General features: G+C 48.2%; 1 protein-coding gene across 1 annotated transcript in view; it reads left to right on the top strand.

Moving 5' to 3' along the window:
• LOC123749618 (glutamate receptor ionotropic, NMDA 2A) overlaps positions 1 to 24140 on the top strand; it is an 85517-nt gene extending 61377 nt beyond the window's left edge. Inside the window, exons 8-10 of the mRNA XM_069326702.1 lie at positions 8462 to 8545; positions 20805 to 20969; positions 24029 to 24140. Of these exons, the coding sequence (XP_069182803.1) occupies positions 8462 to 8545; positions 20805 to 20969; positions 24029 to 24140 (361 nt within the window). The remainder of the gene's footprint in view (positions 1 to 8461; positions 8546 to 20804; positions 20970 to 24028) is intronic.
• Positions 24141 to 26620: the final 2480 nt, after the last annotated feature.

Below are 26620 nucleotides of genomic sequence, written 5' to 3' on the forward strand. Positions count from 1 at the left end.
AATGTCAAGTGTGAGTTGAGCTGTTGCATGTTTAGGTTCAGTTAAGCGGCAGTTTAGAGTGCAGTTGCAGTAAGTTAGAGCTACTGGTTGCATGAGAGAAAACTATAGAGTTATAAGGAGGTTTGGACGAGTGGAATTGTGTTGCGTGAGCAGCTTCGGGTGATTGCTGTGAGTTGCAGGTGCGGCCTGTGCATATTAAGGTGTGTTGCGGGGAAGGAGGAACGTCAGTAGGTGTTGCAAGGTGCGTGACGGAGGTATATAAGATTGTGTTGCAATAGGGGCGAGCAGGTGCAGTTGTTGCACACTCACTCAAAGCACACTGCCCCCGTGTGGCTGGCGCGCGTGTGCACTCCTGCACTCAACTGTGGTGCGGAAACAATTAAAAGTAATTGTTTTGAGTTGCGACATCCGTACTACAATCACCCCCCCCCCCACCACCCCCTAATACTACCACACACCGTCACCACCACCACCACACAACCACCACACCACCACCACCACACCACCACACTACACCACCACCACCATCACACCACCACCACACCACCATCACCACACCACCATCACACCACACCACCACCACACCACCACCACACCACCACCACACCACCACACCACACCACCACCACCATCACACCACCATCACACCACCACACCACCACCACCACACCACCACCATCACACCACCATCACACCACCACCATCACACCACCACCACCACACCACCACCACACCACAACACCACCACCACACCACCACCACACCACCACACCACCACCACACCACCACACCACCACCACACCACCACCACCACACCACCATCACACCACCACCACCACCACCACACCACCACCACACCACCACCACCACACCACCATCACACCACACCACCATCACACCACCACCACCACCACCACACCACCACCACCACCACCACACCACCATCACACTACACCACCACCACACCACCACCACACCACCACCACCATCACCACACCACCACCACACCACCACCACACCACCACACCACCATCACCACACCACCATCACACCACCACCACCACCACCACCATCACATCACCACACCACCACCACCACCACCACCATCACACCACCACCACCACCACCACCACACCACCACCACACCACCACACCACCACCACCACCACACCACCATCACCACACCACCATCACACCACCACCACCACCACCACCACACCACCACCACCACCACCACCATCACACCACCACCACCACCACCACCACCATCACACCACCACCACACCACCACCACCACACCACCACCACACCACCACCACACCACCACACCACCACCACACCACCACCACACCACCACACCACCATCACCACACCACCATCACACCACCACCACCACCACCACCATCACATCACCACACCACCACCACCACCACCACCATCACACCACCACCACCACCACCACCACACCACCACCACACCACCACACCACCACCACCACCACACCACCATCACCACACCACCATCACACCACCACCACCACCACCACCACACCACCACCACCACCACCACCATCACACACCACCACCACCACCACCACCACCACCATCACACCACCACCACACCACCACCACCACACCACCACCACACCACCACCACACCACCACACCACCACCACACCACCACCACACCACCACACCACCACCACACCACCACCACACCACCACCACACCACCACACCACCACCACACCACCACCACCATCACCACACCACCACCACCATCACCACACCACCATCACACCACCACCACCACACCACCACCACCACCACCACCACCACCACCAAACCACCACACCACCACCACACCACCACACCACCACCACCACCACACCACCACACCACCACCACCACCACCACACAACACCACCACCACCACACCAACACCACCACACCACCACCACCACACCACCACCATCACCAACACCGCCACCACCACCATCACCACACCACCACCACACCACCACCACACCACCACCACACCACCACCACCACCACACCACCACCACACCACCACCACACCACCACCACCACCACACCACCACCACCACCACACCACCACACCACCACCACACCACCACCACCACCACCACCACCACCACACCACCACCACCATCACACCATCACCACCACCACACCACCACCACCATCACACCACCACCACCACCACACCACCACCACCACCACCACCAAACCACCACACCACCACCACCACCACCACCACACCACCACACCACCACCACCACCACACCACCACCACCACCACACCACCACCACCACCACCACCACACCAACACCACCACACCACCACCACCACACCACCACCACCACACCACCACCATCACCAACACCGCCACCACCACCATCACCACACCACCACCACACCACCACACAACCACCACACCACCACCACACCACCACACCACCACCACACCACACAACCACCACACCACACCACCACACCACCACACAACCACCACACCACCACCACACAACCACACCACCACACCACCACCCCAACACCACCACACCACCACACAACCACCACACCACCACACCACCACACCACCACACCACCACCACACCACCACCACTTCACACCACCACCACCACACCACCACACCACACAACCACCACACAACCACCACACCACCACACCCCCACACCACCACCACCACTTCACACCACCACCACCACACAACCACACCACCACACCACCACACCACCACCACCACACAACCACCACACCACCACCACACAACCACACCACCACACCACCACCCCAACACCACCACACCACCACACAACCACCACACCACCACACCCCCACACCACCACCACCACACAACCACACCACCACACAACCACACCACCACACCACCACACACCACCACCTTAGAGTCTTAGAGTATGCCGCCTCATCATGGAGTCCCCATCTGAAGAAGCATATAATGAAACTGGAAAAGGTTCAGAGGTTTGCAACGAGACTCGTCCCAGAGCTACGAGGGATGGGGTATGAAGAGCGCCTGAGGGAACTGTGCCTTACGACACTAGAAAGAAGAAGGGAGAGGGGGGACATGATAGGAACGTATAAGATACTCAGAGGAATTGACAGAGTGGACATGTGTTCACACGAAATGTTCACACGGAATAGTAACAGAACGAGGGGACATGGATGGAAGCTTGAAACTCAGATGAGTCACAGAGATGTTAGGAAGTTTTCTTTTAGCGTGAGAGTAGTGGGAAAATGGAATGCACTTCAGGAACAGGTTGTGGAAGCAAATACTATTCATAATTTTAAAACCAGGTATGATAGGGAAATAGGACAGGAGTCATTGCTGTAAACAACCGATGCTCGAAAGGCGGGATCCAAGAGTCAATGCTCGATCCTGCAGACACAACTAGGTGAGTACACAACCACCACACCACCACACCCCCACACCACCACCACCACTTCACACCACCACCACCACACCACCACACCACCACACCACCACCACCACACAACCACCACACCACCGTAGAGCCAGTAAGGAACAGGTCTGCATCATGTATTAAACACCTTTACTCCCCCAATAAACCCATTTTAGGCTGTTTTAATGATTCCTTCACTGTTGTGATAATGTTTTAAGGGTGTAATGAGCCTCTCTGTGTGTGAAGCCAGCATCCTGTCTCGCCCCATCACACGGGCCATGTTGGTCTCTATCCCGCGGGTCATCACCTTAGCTACACTCCAGTTTACAGGTGTAGGGAACAGGAAGCCTGTAACTGGGTGGTTTTATCCAGGTTTCCCTCTATAGGACAATCGTTTCTGTACTGCCAGAGGGAGTCAAACCTAGTCCCTTGCTTGTGGGTCGAGAACGTAGACCACTGTGCCACAGCACACACACACAGTGGGATGGTGGCTGAGTGGACAGCGATCTATACTCGTGGACCTAGGGACCGGGGTTCGATCCCCGGTTCCTAGGTGTTAGGAAACTTAGATAAGGCGTCTGGGTGTCTACAGTGACACGCAGCTTAGGTGCCCTACAGTGACACACAGCTTAGGTGCCTACAGTGTCTCACACCTTAGGTGCCTACAGTGACACACACAGCTTAGGTGCCTACAGTGACACGCAGCTTAGGTGCCTACAGTGACACGCAGCTTAGGTGCCCTACAGTGACACACACCTTAGGTGCCTACAGTGACACACACAGCTTAGGTGCCTACAGTGACACGCAGCTTAGGTGCCTACAGTGACACACACCTTAGGTGCCTACAGTGACACACACAGCTTAGGTGCCTACAGTGACACGCAGCTTAGGTGCCTACAGTGTCTCACACCTTAGGTGCCTACAGTGTCTCACACCTTAGGTGCCTACAGTGACACACACAGCTTAGGTGCCTACAGTGACACACACAGCTTAGGTGCCTACAGTGACACACAGCTTAGGTGCCTACAGTGACACACACAGCTTAGGTGCCTACAGTGTCTCACAGCTTAGGTGCCTACAGTGACACACACCTTAGGTGCCTACAGTGACACACACAGCTTAGGTGCCTACAGTGTCTCACAGCTTAGGTGCCTACAGTGACACACAGCTTAGGTGCCTACAGTGACACGCAGCTTAGGTGCCCTACAGTGACACACACCTTAGGTGCCTACAGTGACACACACAGCTTCGGTGCCTACAGTGACACACACAGCTTAGGTGCCTACAGTGTCTCACACCTTAGGTGCCTACGGTGACACACACAGCTTAGGTGCCTACAGTGTCTCACACCTTAGGTGCCTACAGTGACACACACAGCTTAGGTGCCTACAGTGACACACACCTTAGGTGCCTACAGTGTCTCACACCTTAGGTGCCTACAGTGACACACACAGCTTAGGTGCCTACAGTGTCTCACAGCTTAGGTGCCTACAGTGTCTCACACCTTAGGTGCCTACAGTGACACACACAGCTTAGATGCCTACAGTGACACACACAGCTTAGGTGCCTACAGTGACACACAGCTTAGGTGCCTACAGTGACACACACAGCTTAGGTGCCTACAGTGTCTCACAGCTTAGGTGCCTACAGTGACACACACCTTAGGTGCCTACAGTGACACACACAGCTTAGGTGCCTACAGTGTCTCACAGCTTAGGTGCCTACAGTGACACACAGCTTAGGTGCCTACAGTGACACGCAGCTTAGGTGCCCTACAGTGACACACACCTTAGGTGCCTACAGTGACACACACAGCTTCGGTGCCTACAGTGACACACACAGCTTAGGTGCCTACAGTGTCTCACACCTTAGGTGCCTACAGTGACACACACAGCTTAGGTGCCTACAGTGTCTCACACCTTAGGTGCCTACAGTGACACACACAGCTTAGGTGCCTACAGTGACACACACCTTAGGTGCCTACAGTGTCTCACACCTTAGGTGCCTACAGTGACACACACAGCTTAGGTGCCTACAGTGTCTCACAGCTTAGGTGCCTACAGTGTCTCACACCTTAGGTGCCTACAGTGACACACACAGCTTAGGTGCCTACAGTGACACACAGCTTAGGTGCCTACAGTGACACACACAGCTTAGGTGCCTACAGTGACACACAGCTTAGGTGCCTACAGTGACACACAGCTTAGGTGCCTACAGTGTCTCACAGCTTAGGTGCCTACAGTGACACACAGCTTAGGTGCCTACAGTGACACACAGCTTAGGTGCCTACAGTGACACACAGCTTAGGTGCCTACAGTGACACACACCTTAGGTGCCTACAGTGACACACAGCTTAGGTGCCTACAGTGACATACAGCTTAGGTGCCTACAGTGACACACACAGCTTAGGTGCCTACAGTGACACACACAGCTTAGGTGCCTACAGTGACACACACAGCTTAGGTGCCTACAGTGACACACACAGCTTAGGTGCCTACAGTGACACACACAGCTTAGGTGCCTACAGTGACACACACAGCTTAGGTGCCTACAGTGACACACAGCTTAGGTGCCTACAGTGACACACACAGCTTAGGTGCCTACAGTGACACACAGCTTAGGTGCCTACAGTGACACACAGCTTAGGTGCCTACAGTGACACACACACCTTAGGTGCCTACAGTGACACACACAGCTTAGGTGCCTACAGTGACACACACAGCTTAGGTGCCTACAGTGACACACACAGCTTAGGTGCCTACAGTGACACACACAGCTTAGGTGCCTACAGTGACACACACAGCTTAGGTGCCTACAGTGACACACACAGCTTAGGTGCCTACAGTGACACACACAGCTTAGGTGCCTACAGTGACACACACCTTAGGTGCCTACAGTGACACACAGCTTAGGTGCCTACAGTGACACACACCTTAGGTGCCTACAGTGACACACAGCTTAGGTGCCTACAGTGACATACAGCTTAGGTGCCTACAGTGACACACAGCTTAGGTGCCTACAGTGACACACACAGATTAGGTGCCTACAGTGTCTTACATCTCTAGATAAGGAATCTCTTAGAAACTCTTAGAATCTCTTAAAAACTCTTAGAATATCTTAGAAACTCCTAGAATCTCTTAGAATCTCTTAGAAACTCTTAGAATCTCTTAGAAACTCTTAGAATTCCTTATAAACTCTTAGATTATCTTAGAAACTCTTAGATTCTCTTAGAATCTCTTAGAAACACTTAGAATCTGTTTAAAACTCTTAGGGTCTCTTATAAACTCTTAGATTCTCTTAGAAACTCTTTGAATCTCTTAGAAACCCTCAGAATCTCTTAGAAACTCTTAGAATCTCTTAGAAACTCTTAGAATCTCTTAGAATCTCTTAGAATCTCTTAGAATCCCTTAGAAACTCTTAGGGCTTCTAAGGGCTTTTGTGTACCTTCATCTGTGTGTGGGGGAGATGTGAGTCTGTGAGGCGGGGAGAGCAGGATGCTGGCAAGATGTAGGGAGGCTGGGTGCTCGCTAGTGCACTGCAGAGGTTACTGCTCTTGCATCTGATGTAATGCTGTATGTGTGTCTCTCTCATGTCAGCTCTTGTGGCTCTCTTTCTCTCTCTCTTGTCTCTCTTTCTCTCTGTCTGTCTGCTTCTCTCTCTCTGTCTCTGTCTCTCTGTCTCTGTCTCTCTGTCTCTCTCTCTCTCTCTCTCTCTCTCTCTCTCTCTCTCTGTCTCTCTCTCTCTCTCTCTCTCTCTCTCTCTCTCTCTCTCTCTCTCTCTCGTGGCATGATCCTGTATTGTAATAACAAATTTTGTTATATTTTTTTTTTTATATAATCTGACAATGTTTTCCAGATTACTATGATTTATTCAGATGGTCTGACTGGGGGGTTTTGGGGTCTTGATAATTCTTATCCACATAATACATAAATATATAAATATATAAATATATTTGTTTTTTTTCTTTTTGAAACTATAGTTCCCTTTTGAGAGAGAATCTTGCATTTTGTATATTATTGCCCCTTATATATCATCCTTTTCTACCTAGGATAGACTCACAGATTATCCTTATTAGTCTTGAAGTGTAAATAGTTTTGGGAGAGGGAGAGATGTGTATGTATATATATATATATATATATATATATATATATATATATATATATATATATATATATATATATATATATATATATATATATATGTTAAACTTTTATTTAACAAAAAAATTATTAAAACTTTACTTATTAAATAAAATTATGAATTTTTGTTCAGTAAAATTAATGTATCACTACAATTGATAAGGTTAATTTTGAATAAAAAAAATTGATAGTGACAAATTTTAATTGTAGTTTTGTAATGTAGATCAATAATAAAACTTTTATTGGTTAATGTTGAAATAAATATGATGAGTTTAAGTACAAAAGCCCCAAACTCTCTCTCTCTCTCTCCTTTCTTTAAGACTAGCATCTATTGGCCGAATTAGTTGCCATTATTTATTGAATTGCCTGTTCTGCCTTGTTCCTTTACTACCCTTCCCCCTCTCCCCCCCTCTGTCTCTCTCTCTCTCTCTCTCTCTCTCTCTCTCTCTCTCTCTCTCTCTCTCTCTCTCTCTCTCTCTCTCTCTCTCTCTCTGTCTCTCTCTCTCTCTCTCTCTCTCTCTCTCTCTCTCTCTCTCTCTCTCTCTCTCTCTCTCCCCTGTTACCTCTCACTCCTCTCTCTCACTCACCCCCCCTCACTCTCCCTCCTCTCCCCCTACCCCCTCCCCTCCACCCCCCCTCTCTCCCCAGCCCGGCCACATTCCAATTTCAATATTTATTTACATATGATTTTGTAAGTTATGTGAATTCTGTTTTGATTATTGTTGTGTGTGTGTGTGTGTATGTATGTGTGTATGTATGTATATATGTATGTATGTGTGTATGTATGTGTGTGTGTCACATCTCTCACTGAAGGCTCTCTCCCTCCTCTACCTTCCCTTCCCTGGGTGTATAGCAATATTCTTACCAGCTGCTGGAAGCCCTCAGTTCGGGAGGGCGAAGAAGAGGCTACGCCGCAGTTCTTAAACATCTACGCCAGGTAAGTCTCCCCTTGAATGGCCGTCTTGCTCCGTTTTCTTTCTCTCGCTCTCTGTCTGTCTGTCTGTCTGTCTGTCTCTCTCTCTCTCTCTCTCTCTCTCTCTCTCTCTCTCTCTCTCTCTCTCTCTCTCTCTCTCTCTCTCTCTCTCTCTCTCTCTCTCTCTCTCTCTCTCCCCTCTCTCTCTCTCTCTCTCTCTCTCTCTCTCTCTCTCTCTCTCTCTCTCTCTCTCTCTCTCTCTCTCTCTCTCTCTCTCTCTCTCTCTCTCTCCCTCTCTCTCTCCCTCTCTCTCTCTCTCTCTCTCTCTCTCTCTCTCTCTCTCTCTCTCTCTCTCTCTCTCTCTCTCTCTCTCTCTCTCTCTCTCTCTCTCTCTCTCTCTCTCTCATCTCCTCTTGCAACCTCTTAACGACTGCTTCAGCATCATTTGCTCTCGTGAGGCTTATTTAAAAAGAATATTCGATCCCTTTTTATAAGTGCTCGATCCTATATGCTCGATTTCTAAGTGGCGGAGGATGATCTTCACTATTCTCTATCATCATCATCACCCCCTCTCCCCTCCTTTCTCCTTCTGCTCTCCCACTTTCCTTCCCTTTCTGCCACTTCCCCATCTCTCCATGCCTACCTTCATTCTCCTTTCCTTCTCTCTCTCTACTCTTTCTTAACATTCCAACCACTCAAAAAAATTCTCGATTTCACCTTTTCCTTTCGTGTTAAAGAGCTTTCGGTACTATTTAAAAGCTCGGCTGTTTTGGTGTTCAGTCCATAAAAGAACCATTTTTTTTTTTTACAAACACTGTTTTACATTTAACCCTTAAACGACAGTTGACGTAATACGTCATATTTACGTCCTGTGATGAACGTTCATCACAGGACGATTTTCACTGTAAATAAATGAGGTAAATAGGTGTAAATCGCTATGATTTCCAAATGTTATTATACACCAAAAATTATTCATTAGAAGAATTTTTGAGCACGCCATCTCATCCAAAAATGATTTATTCCAACAGTTAAATTTTGAGATAATTGGTATATTTTTCATTCACTTATTTTTTTTTTACTCTGAATTTACAAAAAAAATTACAAAATTAATATGTAACTAATAATATAAATTTCAGGCATTACTGTCAGGTTTTAGAATATAACTAATATAATATTCTGTATATCCAAGGAAGTATATATATATATATATATATATATATATATATATATATATATATATATATATATATATATATATATATATATATATATATATATATATATATATAAAGGTTTCTAACCAGGTAAAAAAAATATATATATATATATATATATATATATATATATATATATATATATATATCATATAATAAAATACATATAGTATATAATTCACTTAAATGTAATTTATATACTGATTGTATTTGATTATTTTAACCAAGTTGTAAACTTTGCTGAAATATTTTAATAATTATATCAAAGTTTCGAAGAAATTCCTCCAAAGTTTTTCATGAAGATATCTCTGAAGTGATATCTTACGAGGTTGAAGTGATATCTCTGACTGGCCCAGATAAAATAGTGGCAACCTAGAGCAATGAGTTGCAACCTGCAAGGGGCAAAATAGCTAATTCCCTACGCGCCAATGACTCTCAGCTTTGTTAAAAATAAATTAGATCAAATCCCCTCATCTTGGGTATTTTCTGTTGACAAACGCGTCCTAACACTGCTTCAATTGCTGTCTGTAATTTCCTCCTGTAACCCCTAATTGCTCACTTGTAAAGAGTACTATAGACCCTCTGTGAAGAGCTAATTGTAAAATAATGGATATCTTTAATAAAGTATTCCATTATTTGTACAATTTCTTAATCCTCGTTGAAAACCTTTTTATTTAATTTTGTAGATCAATTATTTTAATGAGTATTTGATCCTCTTTACATAAAAAAATGTTGCTTGAAAAAAACATTTGAATTTCTTTTTGAAAAATGTAATGGCTTTGAAAACATTATTTGATGTAGATTATTTATTCTTTCACGTGCCTCATTCATTATCTATTCGACCACCTTTATAGAATTATTTACTATCATATCTGTATAGTCGAATACTTTTAAAGTATTAGGATAATTCGTGAAGTTATACATTCCATGTGAAGCGAAGGTCAAGCCTTCGTGAAGGGAATTAGATCCTTTTAAAACAGTGTCATCAAAGTACTCAGAGTATTTTTATATATTTATTTTATTATACTTTTATTTTATTATATATTTTTATATTTTTAGTATTTCAGAGAATTGAAAGTCATTTTTAAGAGTATTCATTCATCTTTAAACATTGCTTAATCCCTTAAAAATTACTTGCTCTTTAAAAATTTAACTTTATTCTTGTTTCAGACATTATCTTCTATAGACTGCTTGATCCTCTTTATGAAAACTTGATTCTAAATTTAGGGTGTTGGAATTAATATAGAATTGTCACGCCTTTCTGTCAAGAAGATTAAAATATTTGCTATCCTGGTTAGCTTAAAACACTGGCTATCTTGGTTAACCTAATGTTGCTAGTCCTTGAGAGGATATCATTATATTTTCAGATATGATGAAGTCCTCTCAATAATTATAGATTTTTTCTCTTCTTGAAATAATATAATTCTGTAAAAGTTTTAATTGATATACTCTTAACTTGAGGACTATTACTTATATGTTATAGGTTTTTGTAATAAGGAGATTTCATATTATATATATATATATATATATATATATATATATATATATATATATATATATATATGAAGGAAATCTAACAATGTATAACTTTTTAAACATTATCTCTCTCTCTCTCTCTCTCTCTCTCTCTCTCTCTCTCTCTCTCTCTCTCTCTCTCTCTCTCTCTCTCTCTCTCTCTCTCTCTCTCTCTCTCTCTCTCTCTCTCTCATTAAACATTTTTCCACACCTTCCAGAACCTTGGCTATAAAAAAAACACTAATGTGTTTTTCAACAAGATGGGCATAAGTTCCCTACTTAAATATTCATGAAAGCTCTGCGAAAAATAGAGCCTCCGTTTTCTTCCCTCGGTCCTCTAGCCCGTGCAACGATCCCCGTGATAAAACTGTCATACTCTAGCCATATTTTGTAGTGAAGACTTTAACCATTCTCGATATCGAAGGACAGGATAACCTGCTCCTGGACGCAGGTTCGAATCCTCGTCACGGCCCTTGTGGATTTGTTCACAGGATAACTCCACTTAAGCGAGCTCCTACTAACTCCTGTGGGTGTACCTGCTTTACTGATAGGTGAACAGTGGCATGAGGTGGAAAGGAAACGTGGCTAATTGTTTCTCTCCTAAGCAGTGAGTCCCCTCGGTTGTGAGCCTAAGATGTAGACTACTGTGACATGTTTTATTTGATTTTTAGGGAGGGAAATCAACCATTTTGGGAAGAATGTCACCCACTTTGGGAAGAATGTCGCCCACTTTGGGAAGAATGTCACCCACTTTGGGAAGAATGTCGCCCACTTTGGGAAGAATGTCGTCCACTTTGGGAAGAATGTCACCCACTTTGGGAAGAATGTCACCCACTTTGGGAAGAATGTCACCCACTTTGGGAAGAATGTCGCCCACTTTGGGAAGAATGTCACCCACTTTGGGAAGAATGTCACCCACTTTGGGAAGAATGTCGCCCACTTTGGGAAGAATGTCGCCCACTTTGGGAAGAATGTCGCCCACTTTGGGAAGAATGTCACCCACTTAGGGGAAAGAATCAACCACTTAGGTAATTATATCAACCAACTAGGGAAGGTATTCAATCACCTACGGAAGATAATCGAAATTTTAGGACGAAAATCATCCCCCAGGGGAGCCGGTCGGCCGAGCGGTGAGCACGCTGTACTTGTAATCCTGTGGTCCTGGGTTCGATCCCAGGCGCCGGCGAGAAACAATGGGCAGAGTTTCTTTCACCCTATGCCCCTGTTACCTAGCAGTAAAATAGGTACCTGGGTGTTAGTCAGCTGTCACGGGCTGCTTCCTGGGGGCGGAGGCCTGGTCGAGGACCGGGCCGCGGGGACACTAAAAAGCCCCGAAATCATCTCAAGATATCCTCAAGATAGGATGATGATTTTTTTAATCAAAAGCTACTCTTTCCGTCCAACTCGGGCAGCCTTCATGCCCGCACAGCCTCCCAGGTGGTAACTCAACTAAATAAAGTAAAATAAAATATAAACTCTATTAATTTTTGCACATTGATAATTGAAATAGTTTACTCAAAATTACAGCACATTTGTTACAGAAGAGAAAGCCACAATTTAGAAAATATATTTCTCCGGGAATTATAAAAAAAAATCAGGGTTTTGGCTGGAATGAACAAGTTTTATGATATATATATATATATATATATATATATATATATATATATATATATATATATATATATATATATATATATATATATATATATATATATGCGGAAAATCCACAGAGAAATATGAAATGAGGTGAACGTTTCGGCTTGTTAAAGCCTTTGTCAACACCAGACTGACTCAGTCTTTGAGTCAGTCTGGTGTTGACAAAGGCTTTAACAAGCCGAAACGTTCACCTCATTTCATATTTCTCTGTGGATTTTCCGCATAAAATGATCAGTGTTTTGTGATCGTCAATTGCACATATATATATATATATAAATATATATATATATATATATATATATATATATATATATATATATATATATATATATATATATATATTTGTCAATAAAGTCATGTGAATAACTTTTCATAATGTTAAATACAGCAGTGTTTAATAGTGTTTATTTTCAGGTAATAATTTAATGTTAATATTTTTCCAGGAGTAGATTTCATGGGGCATATACTCAACCATTTACGAAACCTGTAGATCTTTCCTCAATCATGGTGGCTATGTTTACATTTAGTAAACAGTTTATGAGCTCCGAAGCACTACGAGGCTGTTTACAACTGTTTACTAAATGTAAACCCAGCCGCCATGATCGAGAAAAGATGTAAAGGTTTCGTAAAAGGGGGTTGGGTTCTTACCGCTTCATTTAATTGGTTGTGCCTTAGTGTAACTGTTTTGGTTAGGTGATGTTGAACATAACTCGGGTCTAACCAACTATGTTCATTGATTTTCATGCAAAGTGTATTTCTGTATGTTTATGTATGATATTTGACTTTTATCATTGATGAGTTAATGCTATTGTGTAGTCTTCCCCTCCCCCCTGTCTATTTTCCCCCTGTCTATTCTTAATTCCCTCTATGCATGCTTCCTTCTGTCTATCCATGCTTCTCCTTGGTCTATTATCTCTCCTATGAGGTCATCCAGCTGTCTACGTACTGTCAACTATCTACCAATCATCTACTGTCTCTTCTAACACTCATCCATCTACCAGTCATCTACTGTCTCTTCTAACACTCCTCCAGCTACCAATCATCTACTGTCTCTTCTAACACTCCTCCAGCTACCAATCATCTACTGTCTCTTCTAACACTCCTCCAGCTACCAATCATCTACTGTCTCTTCTAACACTCCTCCAGCTACCAATCATCTACTGTCTCTTCTAACACTTCTAAAGCTTTTGAAAGAGTGATTAGGAATCAAATCTCCGGAAAACAATGAACTACACAACCCAGGACAACATGGATTTAGAGCGGGAAGATCCTGTCTGTCACGGTTACTCAACCACTATGACAAAATCACAGAAGCTTTAGAAGAAAAGGAAAATGTTGTATACACAGATTTTGCAAAGGCATTCAATGACCATGGAGTGATAGCCTATTAAATGAGGCCAGTGGGAATAACGGGTAAAGTGGGACGTTGGATTTTCAACTTTCTGTCAAACAGAATGGAGAGATTGATGGTCAATCAAGTAAGATTAAGCCCAAGTGTAGCTAAAAGCTCTGTACCCCAGGGCACGGCACCACTGCTCTGTACCCCAAGGCACAGTCCTTGCACCACTGCTCTGTACCCCAAGGCACAGTCCTAGCACCACTGCTCTGTACCCCAGGGCACAGTCCTTGCACCACTGCTCTGTACCCCAGGGCACAGTCCTTGCACCACTGCTCTGTACCCCAAGGCACAGTCCTTGCACCACTGCTCTGTACCCCAGGGCACAGTCCGTGCACCACTGCTCTGTACCCCAGGACACAGTCCTGACACCACTGCTCTGTACCCCAGGGCACAGTCCTGACACCACTGCTCTGTACCCCAAGGCACAGTCCTTGCACCACTGCTCTGTACCCCAAGGCACAGTCCTTGCACCACTGCTCTGTACCCCAGGGCACAGTCCGTGCACCACTGCTCTGTACCCCAGGGCACAGTCCTTGCACCACTGCTCTGTACCCCAAGGCACAGTCCTTGCACCACTGCTCTGTACCCCAAGGCACAGTCCTTGCACCACTGCTCTGTACCCCAGGACACAGTCCTGGCACCACTGCTCTGTACCCCAGGACACAGTCCTTGCACCACTGCTCTGTACCCCAGGACACAGTCCGTGCACCACTGCTCTGTACCCCAAGGCACAGTCCTTGCACCACTGCTCTGTACCCCAGGGCACAGTCCCTGCACCACTGCTCTGTACCCCAAGGCACAGTCCTTGCACCACTGCTCTGTACCCCAAGGCACAGTCCTTGCACCACTGCTCTGTACCCCAAGGCACAGTCCTTGCACCACTGCTCTGTACCCCAGGACACAGTCCTTGCACCACTGCTCTGTACCCCAGGGCACAGTCCTGGCACCACTGCTCTGTACCCCAAGGCACAGTCCGTGCACCACTGCTCTGTACCCCAGGACACAGTCCTTGCACCACTGCTCTGTACCCCAGGACACAGTCCGTGCACCACTGCTCTGTACCCCAAGGCACAGTCCTGGCACCACTGCTCTGTACCCCAGGGCACAGTCCTTGCACCACTGCTCTGTACCCCAGGGCACAGTCCTTGCACCACTGCTATTTCTCATTCTTATCTCAGATATGGACAAAAATACTAGTCACAGTTTCGTGTCATCCTTTGCTGATGATACAAAAATCAGCATGAAATTATTCTCCGTAGAAAACACTGAAAAACTACAAGCCGATGTTAAGAAAGTCTTTGATTGGGCAACAGACAATAACATGATGTTTAACGGTGACAAGTTCCAGGTACTGAGGCATGGTGGAAACGAGGAAGTTAAACGAACCACAGGGTACAGGACACAGGGTACACGACACAGGGTACAGGACACAGGGTACAAGACACAGGGGTACAGGACACAGCGTACAGGACACAGGGTACAGGACATAGGGTACAGGACACAAGGTACAGGACAAAGGGTACAGGACACAGGGTACAGGACACAGACACAATCACAGAAGGAAAGCAACATGTAAAAGATCTGGGAACTATGATGTCTGACGACCTGACATTTAGTGAACATAACCGAGCAAATATAGCGGCGGCGGCGGCCAGGACAATGATAGGATGGATTATGAGAACGTTCACATCCAGAGACCCACAGCAATGTTAATACTATTTACATCACTGGTGCTGTCCCGTCTTGAGTACTGCTCGGTACTCACTTCCCCTTTCAGAGCGGGAGAGATCTCTGAATTAGAGGGAATGCAGAGAACATATACGGCCCGCATAGACACGATAATACATCTAAATTATTGGGACCGTCTCAAAGTTCTCAAAATGTTCTCTCTGGAAAGGAGACGAGAGAGATATCACATAATATATACATGGAAGATACTGGAGGGCCAGATCCCAAATGTGCACAGTAGAATAACAACATACTGGAGCGAGAGATACGGAAGGAAATGCAGAATAGAACCAGTGAGGAGCAGAGGTGCCATAGGCACAATCAGAGAACACTGAACATCAGAGGTCCAGTGAGGAGTAGAGGTGCCATAGGCACAATCAGAGAACACTGACCATCAGAGGTCCACAGCTGTGCAACACCCTCCCAGCAAGCATTAGAAATATTGCTGTAACAAAGGTGGATGTCTTCAAGAGACACTTAGACAAGTTTCTGCATGAAATGCCGGACCAACGTGACTGTAGTGGATATGTGGGCCTGCGGGCTGCTCCAGCAAGTAACAGCCTGTTGGACCAAGTTATCACAACTCGAGCCTGGCCTCAGGCCGGGCTCGGGGAGTAGAACTCCTGAAATCCTCTTCAGGTAAGCTCCAGGTATATCTCTCTCCAGTCCTCCATCTAATCTTTTCAGCCCCTCATCTTGTCTCTTCCCATCCCCTAATATCTCTATCCCAAACAGTTATTTCTTTCGTCTCCATCACTAATCCGTCACCCCAGCAGTAACCCTCGACCTGTCCCCCCCAGCACTAACCCGTCACCCCAGCACTACTCCGTCACCCCCAGCACTAACCCGTCACCCCCAGCACTACTCCGTCACCCCCAGCACTAACCCGTCACCCCCAGCACTAACCCGTCACCCCCAGCACTACTCCGTCACCCCCAGCACTAACCCGTCACCCCCCAGTACTAACCCGTCACCCCCAGCACTACTCCGTCACCCCCAGCACTAACCCGTCACCCCCCAGTACTAACCCGTCACCCCCAGCACTACTCCGTCACCCCCAGCACTACTCCGTCACCCCCAGCACTAACCCGTCACCCCCCAGTACTAACCCGTCACCCCCAGCACTACTCCGTCACCCCCAGCACTAACCCGTCACCCCCAGCACTACTCCGTCACCCCCAGCACTACTCCGTCACCCCCAGCACTAACCCGTCACCCCCCAGTACTAACCCGTCACCCCCAGCACTACTCCGTCACCCCCAGGACTAACCCGTCACCCCCCAGTACTAACCCGTCACCCCCAGCACTACTCCGTCACCCCCAGCACTAACCTGTCACCCCCACCACTAACCTGTCACCCCCAGCACTAACCCGTCACCCCCAGCACTAACCCGTCACCCCCAGCACTAACCCGTCACCCCCAGCACTAACCCGTCACCCCAGCACTAATTCGTCACCCCAGCACTACTCCGTCACCCCCAGCACTAACCCGTCACCCCCAGCACTACTCCGTCACCCCCAGCACTAACCCGTCACCCCCAGCACTAATCCGTCACCCCCAGCACTAACCCGTCACCCCCAGCTCTACTCCGTCACCCCCAGCACTACTCCGTCACCCCCAGCTCTACTCCGTCACCCCCAGCACTAACCCGTCACCCCCAGCACTAACCCGTCACCCCCAGCACTAACCCGTCACCCCCAGCACTAATTCGTCACCCCAGTACTAATCCGTCACCCCCAGCACTAACCCGTCACCCCCAGCACTAACCCGTCACCCCCAGCACTAACCCGTCACCCCCAGCACTAACCCGTCACCCCCAGCACTAACCCGTCACCCCCAGCACTACTCCGTCACCCCCAGCACTAACCTGTCACCCCCAGCTCTACTCCGTCACCCCCAGCACTACTCCGTCACCCCCAGCACTAACCCGTCACCCCCAGCACTAACCCGTCACCCCCAGCACTAACCTGTCACCCCCAGCACTACTCCGTCACCCCCAGCACTAACCCGTCACCCCCAGCACTAACCCGTCACCCCCAGCACTAACCCGTCACCCCCAGCACTAACCCGTCACCCCCAGCACTACTCCGTCACCCCCAGCACTACTCCGTCACCCCCAGCTCTACTCCGTCACCCCTAGCACTAACCTGTCACCCCCAGCACTAACCCGTCACCCCCAGCACTAACCCGTCACCCCCAGCACTAACCCGTCACCCCCAGCACTACTCCGTCACCCCCAGCACTAACCTGTCACCCCCAGCTCTACTCCGTCACCCCCAGCACTAACCTGTCACCCCCAGCACTACTCCGTCACCCCCAGCACTAACCTGTCACCCCCAGCACTACTCCGTCACCCCCAGCACTAACCTGTCACCCCCAGCACTACTACGTCACCCCCAGCACTAACCTGTCACCCCCAGCACTACTCCGTCACCCCCAGCACTAACCTGTCACCCCCAGCACTACTCCGTCACCCCCAGCACTAACCCGTCACCCCCAGCACTACTCCGTCACCCCCAGCACTAACCTGTCACCCCCAGCTCTACTCCGTCACCCCCAGCACTAACCTGTCACCCCCAGCACTACTCCGTCACCCCCAGCACTAACCTGTCACCCCCAGCACTAACCTGTCACCCCCAGCACTAACCTGTCACCCCCAGCACTAACCGTGGACGTGTCCCCGACAGCACTAACCCGTCACCCCCAGCACTAACCCGTCACCCCCAGCACTACTCCGTCACCCCCAGCACTAACCCGTCACCCCCAGCACTAACCTGTCACCCCCAGCACTAACCTGTCACCCCCAGCACTAACCTGTCACCCCCAGCACTAACCGTGGACGTGTCCCCGACAGCACTAACCCGTCACCCCCAGCACTAACCCGTCACCCCCAGCACTAACCCGTCACCCCCAGCACTAACCCGTCACCCCCAGCACTAACCTGTCACCCCCAGCACTAACCTGTCACCCCCAGCACTAACCTGTCACCCCCAGCACTAACCCGTCACCCCCAGCACTAACCTGTCACCCCCAGCACTAACCCGTCACCCCCAGCACTAACCCGTCACCCCCAGCACTAACCCGTCACCCCCAGCACTAACCCGTCACCCCCAGCACTAACCCGTCACCCCCAGCACTAACCCGTCACCCCCAGCACTAACCTGTCACCCCCAGCACTAACCTGTTACCCCCAGCACTAACCGTGGACGTGTCCCCGACAGCACTAACCCGTCACCCCAGCACTAACCCGTAACCCCCAGCACTAACCTGTCACCCCCAGCACTAACCCGTCACCCCCAGCACTAACCCGTCACCCCCAGCACTAACCCGTCACCCCCAGCACTAACCCGTCACCCCCAGCACTAACCCGTCACCCCCAGCACTAACCCGTCACCCCCAGCACTAACCCGTCACCCCCAGCACTAACCCGTCACCCCCAGCACTAACCTGTCACCCCCAGCACTAACCCGTCACCCCCAGCACTAACCCGTCACCCCAGCACTAACCCGTCACCCCCAGCACTAACCTGTCACCCCCAGCACTAACCCGTCACCCCCAGCACTAACCTGTCACCCCCAGCACTAACCCGTCACCCCCAGCACTAACCCATCACCCCCAGCACTAACCCGTCACCCCCAGCACTAACCCGTCACCCCCAGCACTAACCCGTCACCCCCAGCACTAACCCGTCACCCCCAGCACTAACCTGACACCCCCAGCACTAACCCGTCACCCCCAGCACTAACCCGTCACCCCCAGCACTAACCTGTCACCCCCAGCACTAACCCGTCACCCCCAGCACTAACCTGTCACCCCCAGCACTAACCCGTCACCCCCAGCACTCACCTGTCACCCCCAGCACTAACCCGTCACCCCCAGCACTAACCCATCACCCCCAGCACTACTCCGTCACCCCCAGCACTAATCCGTCACCCCCAGCACTAACCCGTCACCCCCAGCACTACTCCGTCACCCCCAGCACTAACCCGTCACCCCAGCACTAACCCGTCACCCCCAGCACTAACCGTGGACGTGTCCCCGACAGCACTAACCCGTCACCCCCAGCACTAACCCGTCACCCCCAGCACTAACCCGTCACCCCCAGCACTAATCCGTCACCCCCAGCACTAACCCGTCACCCCCAGCACTAACCCGTCACCCCCAGCACTAACCCGTCACCCCCAGACTAACCCGTCACCCCCAGCACTAACCCGTCACCCCAGCACTAACCTGTCACCCCCAGCACTAACCTGTCACCCCCAGCACTAACCCGTCACCCCCAGCACTAACCCGTCACCCCCAGCACTAACCTGTCACCCCCAGCACTAACCCGTCACCCCCAGCACTAACCCATCACCCCCAGCACTAACCCGTCACCCCCAGCACTAACCCGTCACCCCCAGCACTAACCCGTCACCCCCAGCACTAACCCGTCACCCCCAGCACTAACCCGTCACCCCCAACACTAACCCGTCACCCCCAGCACTAACCCGTCACCCCCAGCACTAACCCGTCACCCCCAGCACTAACCCGTCACCCCCAGCACTAACCTGTCACCCCCAGCACTACTCCGTCACCCCCAGCACTAACCCGTCACCCCCAGCACTAACCCGTCACCCCCAGCACTAACCCGTCACCCCCAGCACTAACCCGTCACCCCCAGCACTAACCCGTCACCCCCAGCACTACTCCGTCACCCCCAGCACTAACCCGTCACCCCCAGCACTAACCCGTCACCCCCAGCACTAACCGTGGACGTGTCCCCGACAGCCTGGCGTCAGCGCGCGCCGAGCGGGAGATGGTGGGGTCGCGGGAAGTATTCGGAGTGAGAGACATGACCCGTAACCACATCTCCTCCAATGAGACAATGAGAGGCTCCTCTGCCTCCACCATCACCACCCTCACCCCCACCCCGGAGACCGGCGCCAGACAGAGGTAAGAGGGAGAGGGAAGGAGGGAGGGAAGGTAAGGAAGAGGGGATAAAGTGAGGGAAAAGGTAGGGGAGGGAGTTACGGTAGTGAGAATAGTTAAAGTTAAAGAAAGAAGGGAAAGGGAGAGTGAGGCATTGAGGGGGGGGAAGGAAGTAAATAAGAAACATAATAGATAAGATAAACCAGTAAAAGCCACACAGAAATGGACAGATAAACGTGGATAAAAACAGACAGATATGCCGTCTTGAAGTTCCTACAAGGGGGGGAAATTAATTCTGAAATTTTGAAAACTAAATTGAAATTTTTTTCCCTTCTGATTTTTCTCTCTTTTTTTACATTTTTTTCTATTTTTTTTTATTGTCACTTTTTTTTAAATCTGTGATTGGGAGATATTTTTTTATGAGCTTTCGGTTACAAAGATGAAATTCAGTGACGTACTTTAAGAGCCAGATGCACTCAGAACATACACTCAGACGCACTCGTAACACGTCACCACCCCAAGATAATTTCCTCAAGATTAAAGTTCGAGCAGACGCACTTAGAACATACAGACACACTCATAATACATCATCAGACGCACTCAGAGCATATACATACACTCAATAACCATTACTAGACGAATTCAGAGGCCACAGACGCACTCTGTGATCAGAGACGCACTCAGAAGATACAGACGCACTCAGAACACATCATCACTCGAGACACCTTTCTCAATTCCCACTTGTGAGTCAATCACGCCCACAATTCACACTTATTACTCAAACACACTTAGCCAGGAACTTCTTACTAAACACCACAGGCAAAGAAGACACAAGAGACAGAGTAAGGTGGACACACCGAGCCTCTTAAACCCGCACTCAGAACGAGGAAGATATCGAGAGCTTGGAACATGAACTACCACTAGGATCCAGTGGCCATTGTGTCCTGATCTTTTGACTACAGACTTAGAATTGTGGCCCACTGGATAATATGGTCTGGGGGAGAGGAGAGTTGACTATATAAAAGGGAACTATGGGAGGAAGTGCAGTGGGAGAGAAAGAACTTAGGAAAAACGGCTCCGCTGTTCTGTACTAAAGGCAGGACAAGAAATGATGGAACAAGTTCAAATGCAAGGAGGTGGAACGGGAAAAAGTTTCATACCAACAGTAAAGGAACAAGTTGGATGGAATATAATAACCCATGGTTTAATAGACAGTGTCAGGAAGCAAAAATGGCCAGCAGGCGGGAGTGGAGGAAGTACAGAAGACAAAGGACAGAGGACAACAGGATCAGATACAACAGAGTTAGGAACGATTACATTAACATAAGACGAACATCGGAAAGGGACTATGAGAACGATATTGCAATCAAAGCGAAAAAGCAACCTAAGTTACTATATAGTCATATAAGAAGGAAAATGTCGGTGAACGACCAAGTGACAAGACTAAGGAAGACAGAGGGGGGCATATACTGAAAGTGACAAGGAAATCTGCGAGACACTGAATGCCAGTTTCCATGGAGTGTTCACAACCGAGCCTGAGCAGCTCCCATTGTTGGAAGGGGTTACCCTAGATGAAAGACTATCAGATATAGAGGTGACAGCAGAGGTGGTAATGAAACAGTTGACAACTCTAGATGCAACTAAAGCAGTTGGACCAGACAAAGTATTACCGTGGATACTAAAAGAAGCAGCGCAGGCCCTCAGCGTGCCTCTGGCAATGATCTTTAATGAGTCACTTATGTCGGGAGAATTGCCCAGTTGCTGGAAGAAGGCAAATGTCGTGCCGATCTTCAAGAAAGGAGATAGGGAGGAGGCACTTAACTACAGACCCGTATCACTGACAAGCATCCCCTGTAAAGTACTTGAAAGTATAATCAGGGTTAAGACTAATTACACACTTAAGAGAGAAGTTTATATGTAAACAAACACCAACATGGTTCCAGGAAAGGGAAATCATGCCTAACAAACCTTCTGGAACTCTATGATACAGTAATAAGAATAAGGCAGGACAGAGAAGGTTGGGCAGACTGAATATTTCTGGACTGCCAAAAGTCTTTGATTCAGTACCTCACAGGACGTTATTTTGAGATGATTTCGGGGCTTAGCATTCCCGCGGCCCGGTCCTCGACCAGGCCTCCTTTTTGTTACACCCCCCAGGAAGCAGCCCGTAGCAGCTGTCTAACTCCCAGGTATCTATTTACTGCTAGATAACAGGAGCATAAGGGTGAAAGAAACATTTTGCCCATTTGTCTCCACCGGGGATCGAACCCGGAACCTCAGAATTACGAACCCTAAGTGTTGTCCACCCAGCTGTCAGGAGACTACTATGTACTCTTGAGAGGCAGGCGGGAGTAAGCGGAAAAGCCTGGGTAAAGAATTACCTAACAGGCAGGAGCCAGAGAGTAACAGTAAGGGGCGAGAAGTCGGACTGGTGAACAATAACGAGTGGAGTGCCTCAGGCAACGCTGCTGGGACCAATTCTATTTCTAATATACGTAAATGACATTACACACATAAATCACAATTGCGTGATGCATCAAATGAACAAATGCACAAGGGCCGTGACGAAGATTCGAACCTGCGTCTGAGTGCATCCCAGAGAGCAGTCCCTGAGCGATTAAGGCAGCGTCTGGGATGCTCTCGGACGCAGGTTCGAATCCTCGTCACGGCCCTTGTGGATTTGTTCGTAAATGACATGTCTACAGGAGTTGAGTCTTATATGTTGACGTTTACAGATGACGCGAAATGAGTCGAGTTGTGAGAGATGATGATTGAAAGATCCTGCAAAAGAACTTGAACAAGTTGCAGAGATGGTCGAAGAAATGGTTACTGGAGTTCAACACTAGCAAGTGTAAAGTTATGGAAATCGAATCAGGTGATAGGAGACCAAAGGGTCAATACACAATGAAGGGGAACTACCTACCTGTGACAAGTCGAGAAAGAGACCTTTGAGTCAAATCAAACTACAGAGGCACACATAAATAGGATAACATCAGCAGCGTACTCTATGCTAGTTAGAATATCATTCAGGAACCTAAGAAAGGAGCCTTTTAGAGCACTTTACACTGCCTACGTGAGACCAGTCTTAAAGTATGCAGCCCCATCATAAAGTCCCTACCTGAAGAAACACATAAGGAAACTGAAAAAGGTTCAGAAGTTTGCGACGAATCTCGTCCTAGAATTGCGAAGGATTGAGTATGAAGAGCGACTGAAAGAACTGAACCTGACGACGTTAGAAAAAAAGGAGGGAGCGGGAAGACATGATAGCAGCATTCAAAATACCCAGGGGAATTGACAAAGTCGAAATAGATGAAGTGTTCACACGTAATAATAACAGAACGAGGGGACATGGGTGGAAGCTGGAAACTCAGATGAGTCACAGAGATGTTAGGAAGTTTTCTTTTAGCGTGAGAGTAGTGGGAAATGGAGTGAACCAAAGGAGCACATTGTGGAAGCAAACTGTTCAGAATTCTAAAAGTAGATTTGATAGGGAAATAGGATAGAAGTCATTGCTTTAAAAAACCGGCAGCAAGATTGGCGGGGTCCAAGAGCTTATGCTCGATCCTGCAGGCAAAAAAAAGTGAGTACACACACACACACACACACACACACACACACACACACACACACACACACACACACACACAATTAGTAGAGCAAAATTAGTAGATGTTATAGACAGGAATTTCCTGACACAACATGTGAAGGAAGACACAAGGGAAAGAGGAGGAGATGCACCGAGCCTATTAGACCTGATTTTCACCCAGAACGTAGAAGATATCGAGAATTTAGAGCATGAAATACCTCTAGGGGCCAGTGACCATTGTGTCCTAGTCTTTGACTACATGATGGAATTCAAACTTATGACCATGGGACAAGAGATCTGCGAAAGGAGAGCTGACTACAGGAAAGGGGACTATAAGAGGATAAGGGACTATCTGGGTGAAGTGCAGTGGGAGGAAGAAATTAGAGGAAAAACAGTCCAAGATATGATGGACCTAGTCATACAGAAATGCCAGGAGGCCGAAGAGAGATTTATACCAACGGTAAAGGGAAAAAATAAGAAGGAATATAATAACCCATGGTTTAATAGACAGTGTCAGGAAGCAAAAATGGCCAGCAGGCGGGAGTGGAGGAAGTACAGAAGACAAAGAACAGAGGACAACAGAAGCAGATACAACAGAGCTAGGAACGATTACATTAACATAAGACGAACATCGGAAAGGGACTATGAGAACGATATTGCAATCAAAGCGAAAAAACAACCTAAGTTACTACACAGTCATATAAGAAGAAAAATGTCGGTGAACGACCAAGTGACAAGACTAAGGAAGACAGAGGGGGCATATACTGAAAGTGACAAGGAAATCTGCGAGGCACTGAATGCCAGTTTCCATGGAGTGTTCACTACCGAGCCTGAGCAGCTCCCATTGTTGGAAGGGGTTACCCTAGATGAAAGACTATCAGATATAGAGGTGACAGCAGAGGAGGTAATGAAACAGTTGACAACTCTAGATGCAACTAAAGCAGTTGGACCAGACAAAGTATCACCGTGGATACTAAAAGAAGCAGCACAGGCCCTCAGCGTGCCTCTGGCAATGATCTTTTATGAGTCACTTATGTCAGGAGACTTGCCCAGTTGCTGGAAGAAGGCAAATGTCGTGCCGATCTTCAAGAAAGGAGATAGGGAGGAGGCACTTAACTATAGACCTGTATCACTGACAAGCATCCCCTGTAAAATACTGGAAAGAATAATTAGGCTACGACTGGTTGCACACCTGGAGAACATTAGGTTTGTGAACAACCATCAACATGGGTTCTGGACAGGGAAATCGTGCCTAACAAACCTTCTGGAATTCTATGATAAAATAACGAGGATAAGATAGGACAGAGATGGTTGGGCAGACTGCATATTTCTGGACTGCCAAAAAGCCTTTGATACAGTACCGCACATGAGACTGCTGTTCAAGCTCGAGAGGCAGGCGGGGGTGGGGGGAAAGGTCCTAGCATGGATAAGGAACTACCTAACAGGAAGGAGCCAAAGAGTTACAGTAAGGGGCGAGAAGTCGGACTGGCGAACAGTAACAAGTGGAGTACCACAAGGATCGGTGCTGGGACCAATTCTATTTCTTGTATATGTTAACGACATGTTTACAGGCTTAGAGTCCTACATGTAGATGTTCGCGGATGACGCAAAGTTGATGAGAAGAGTTGTGACAGATGAGGATTGCAGGATCCTCCAAGAGGACCTGAACAGATTGCAGAGATGGTCAGAGAAATGGCTACTAGAATTCAACACGAGCAAATGTAAAGTTATGGAAATGGGACTAGGAGATAGGAGACCAAAGGGACAGTACACAATGAAGGGGAACAGCCTACCTGTAACGACGCGTGAAAGAGACCTGGGGGTGGACGTAACACCTAATCTATCTCCTGAGGCACATATTAATAGGATAACGACAGCAGCGTACTCTACACTGGCAAAAGTTAGAACATCATTCAGAAACCTAAGTAAGGAGGCATTTAGGGCGCTTTACACTGCCTACGTAAGGCCAACCTTAGAGTATGCCGCCTCATCATGGAGTCCCCATCTGAAGAAGCATATAATGAAACTGGAAAAGGTTCAGAGGTTTGCAACGAGACTCGTCCCAGAGCTACGAGGGATGGGGTATGAG

Source organism: Procambarus clarkii, chromosome 18, assembly GCF_040958095.1.
Source record: "Procambarus clarkii isolate CNS0578487 chromosome 18, FALCON_Pclarkii_2.0, whole genome shotgun sequence".
Lineage (NCBI taxonomy): Eukaryota > Metazoa > Arthropoda > Malacostraca > Decapoda > Cambaridae > Procambarus > Procambarus clarkii.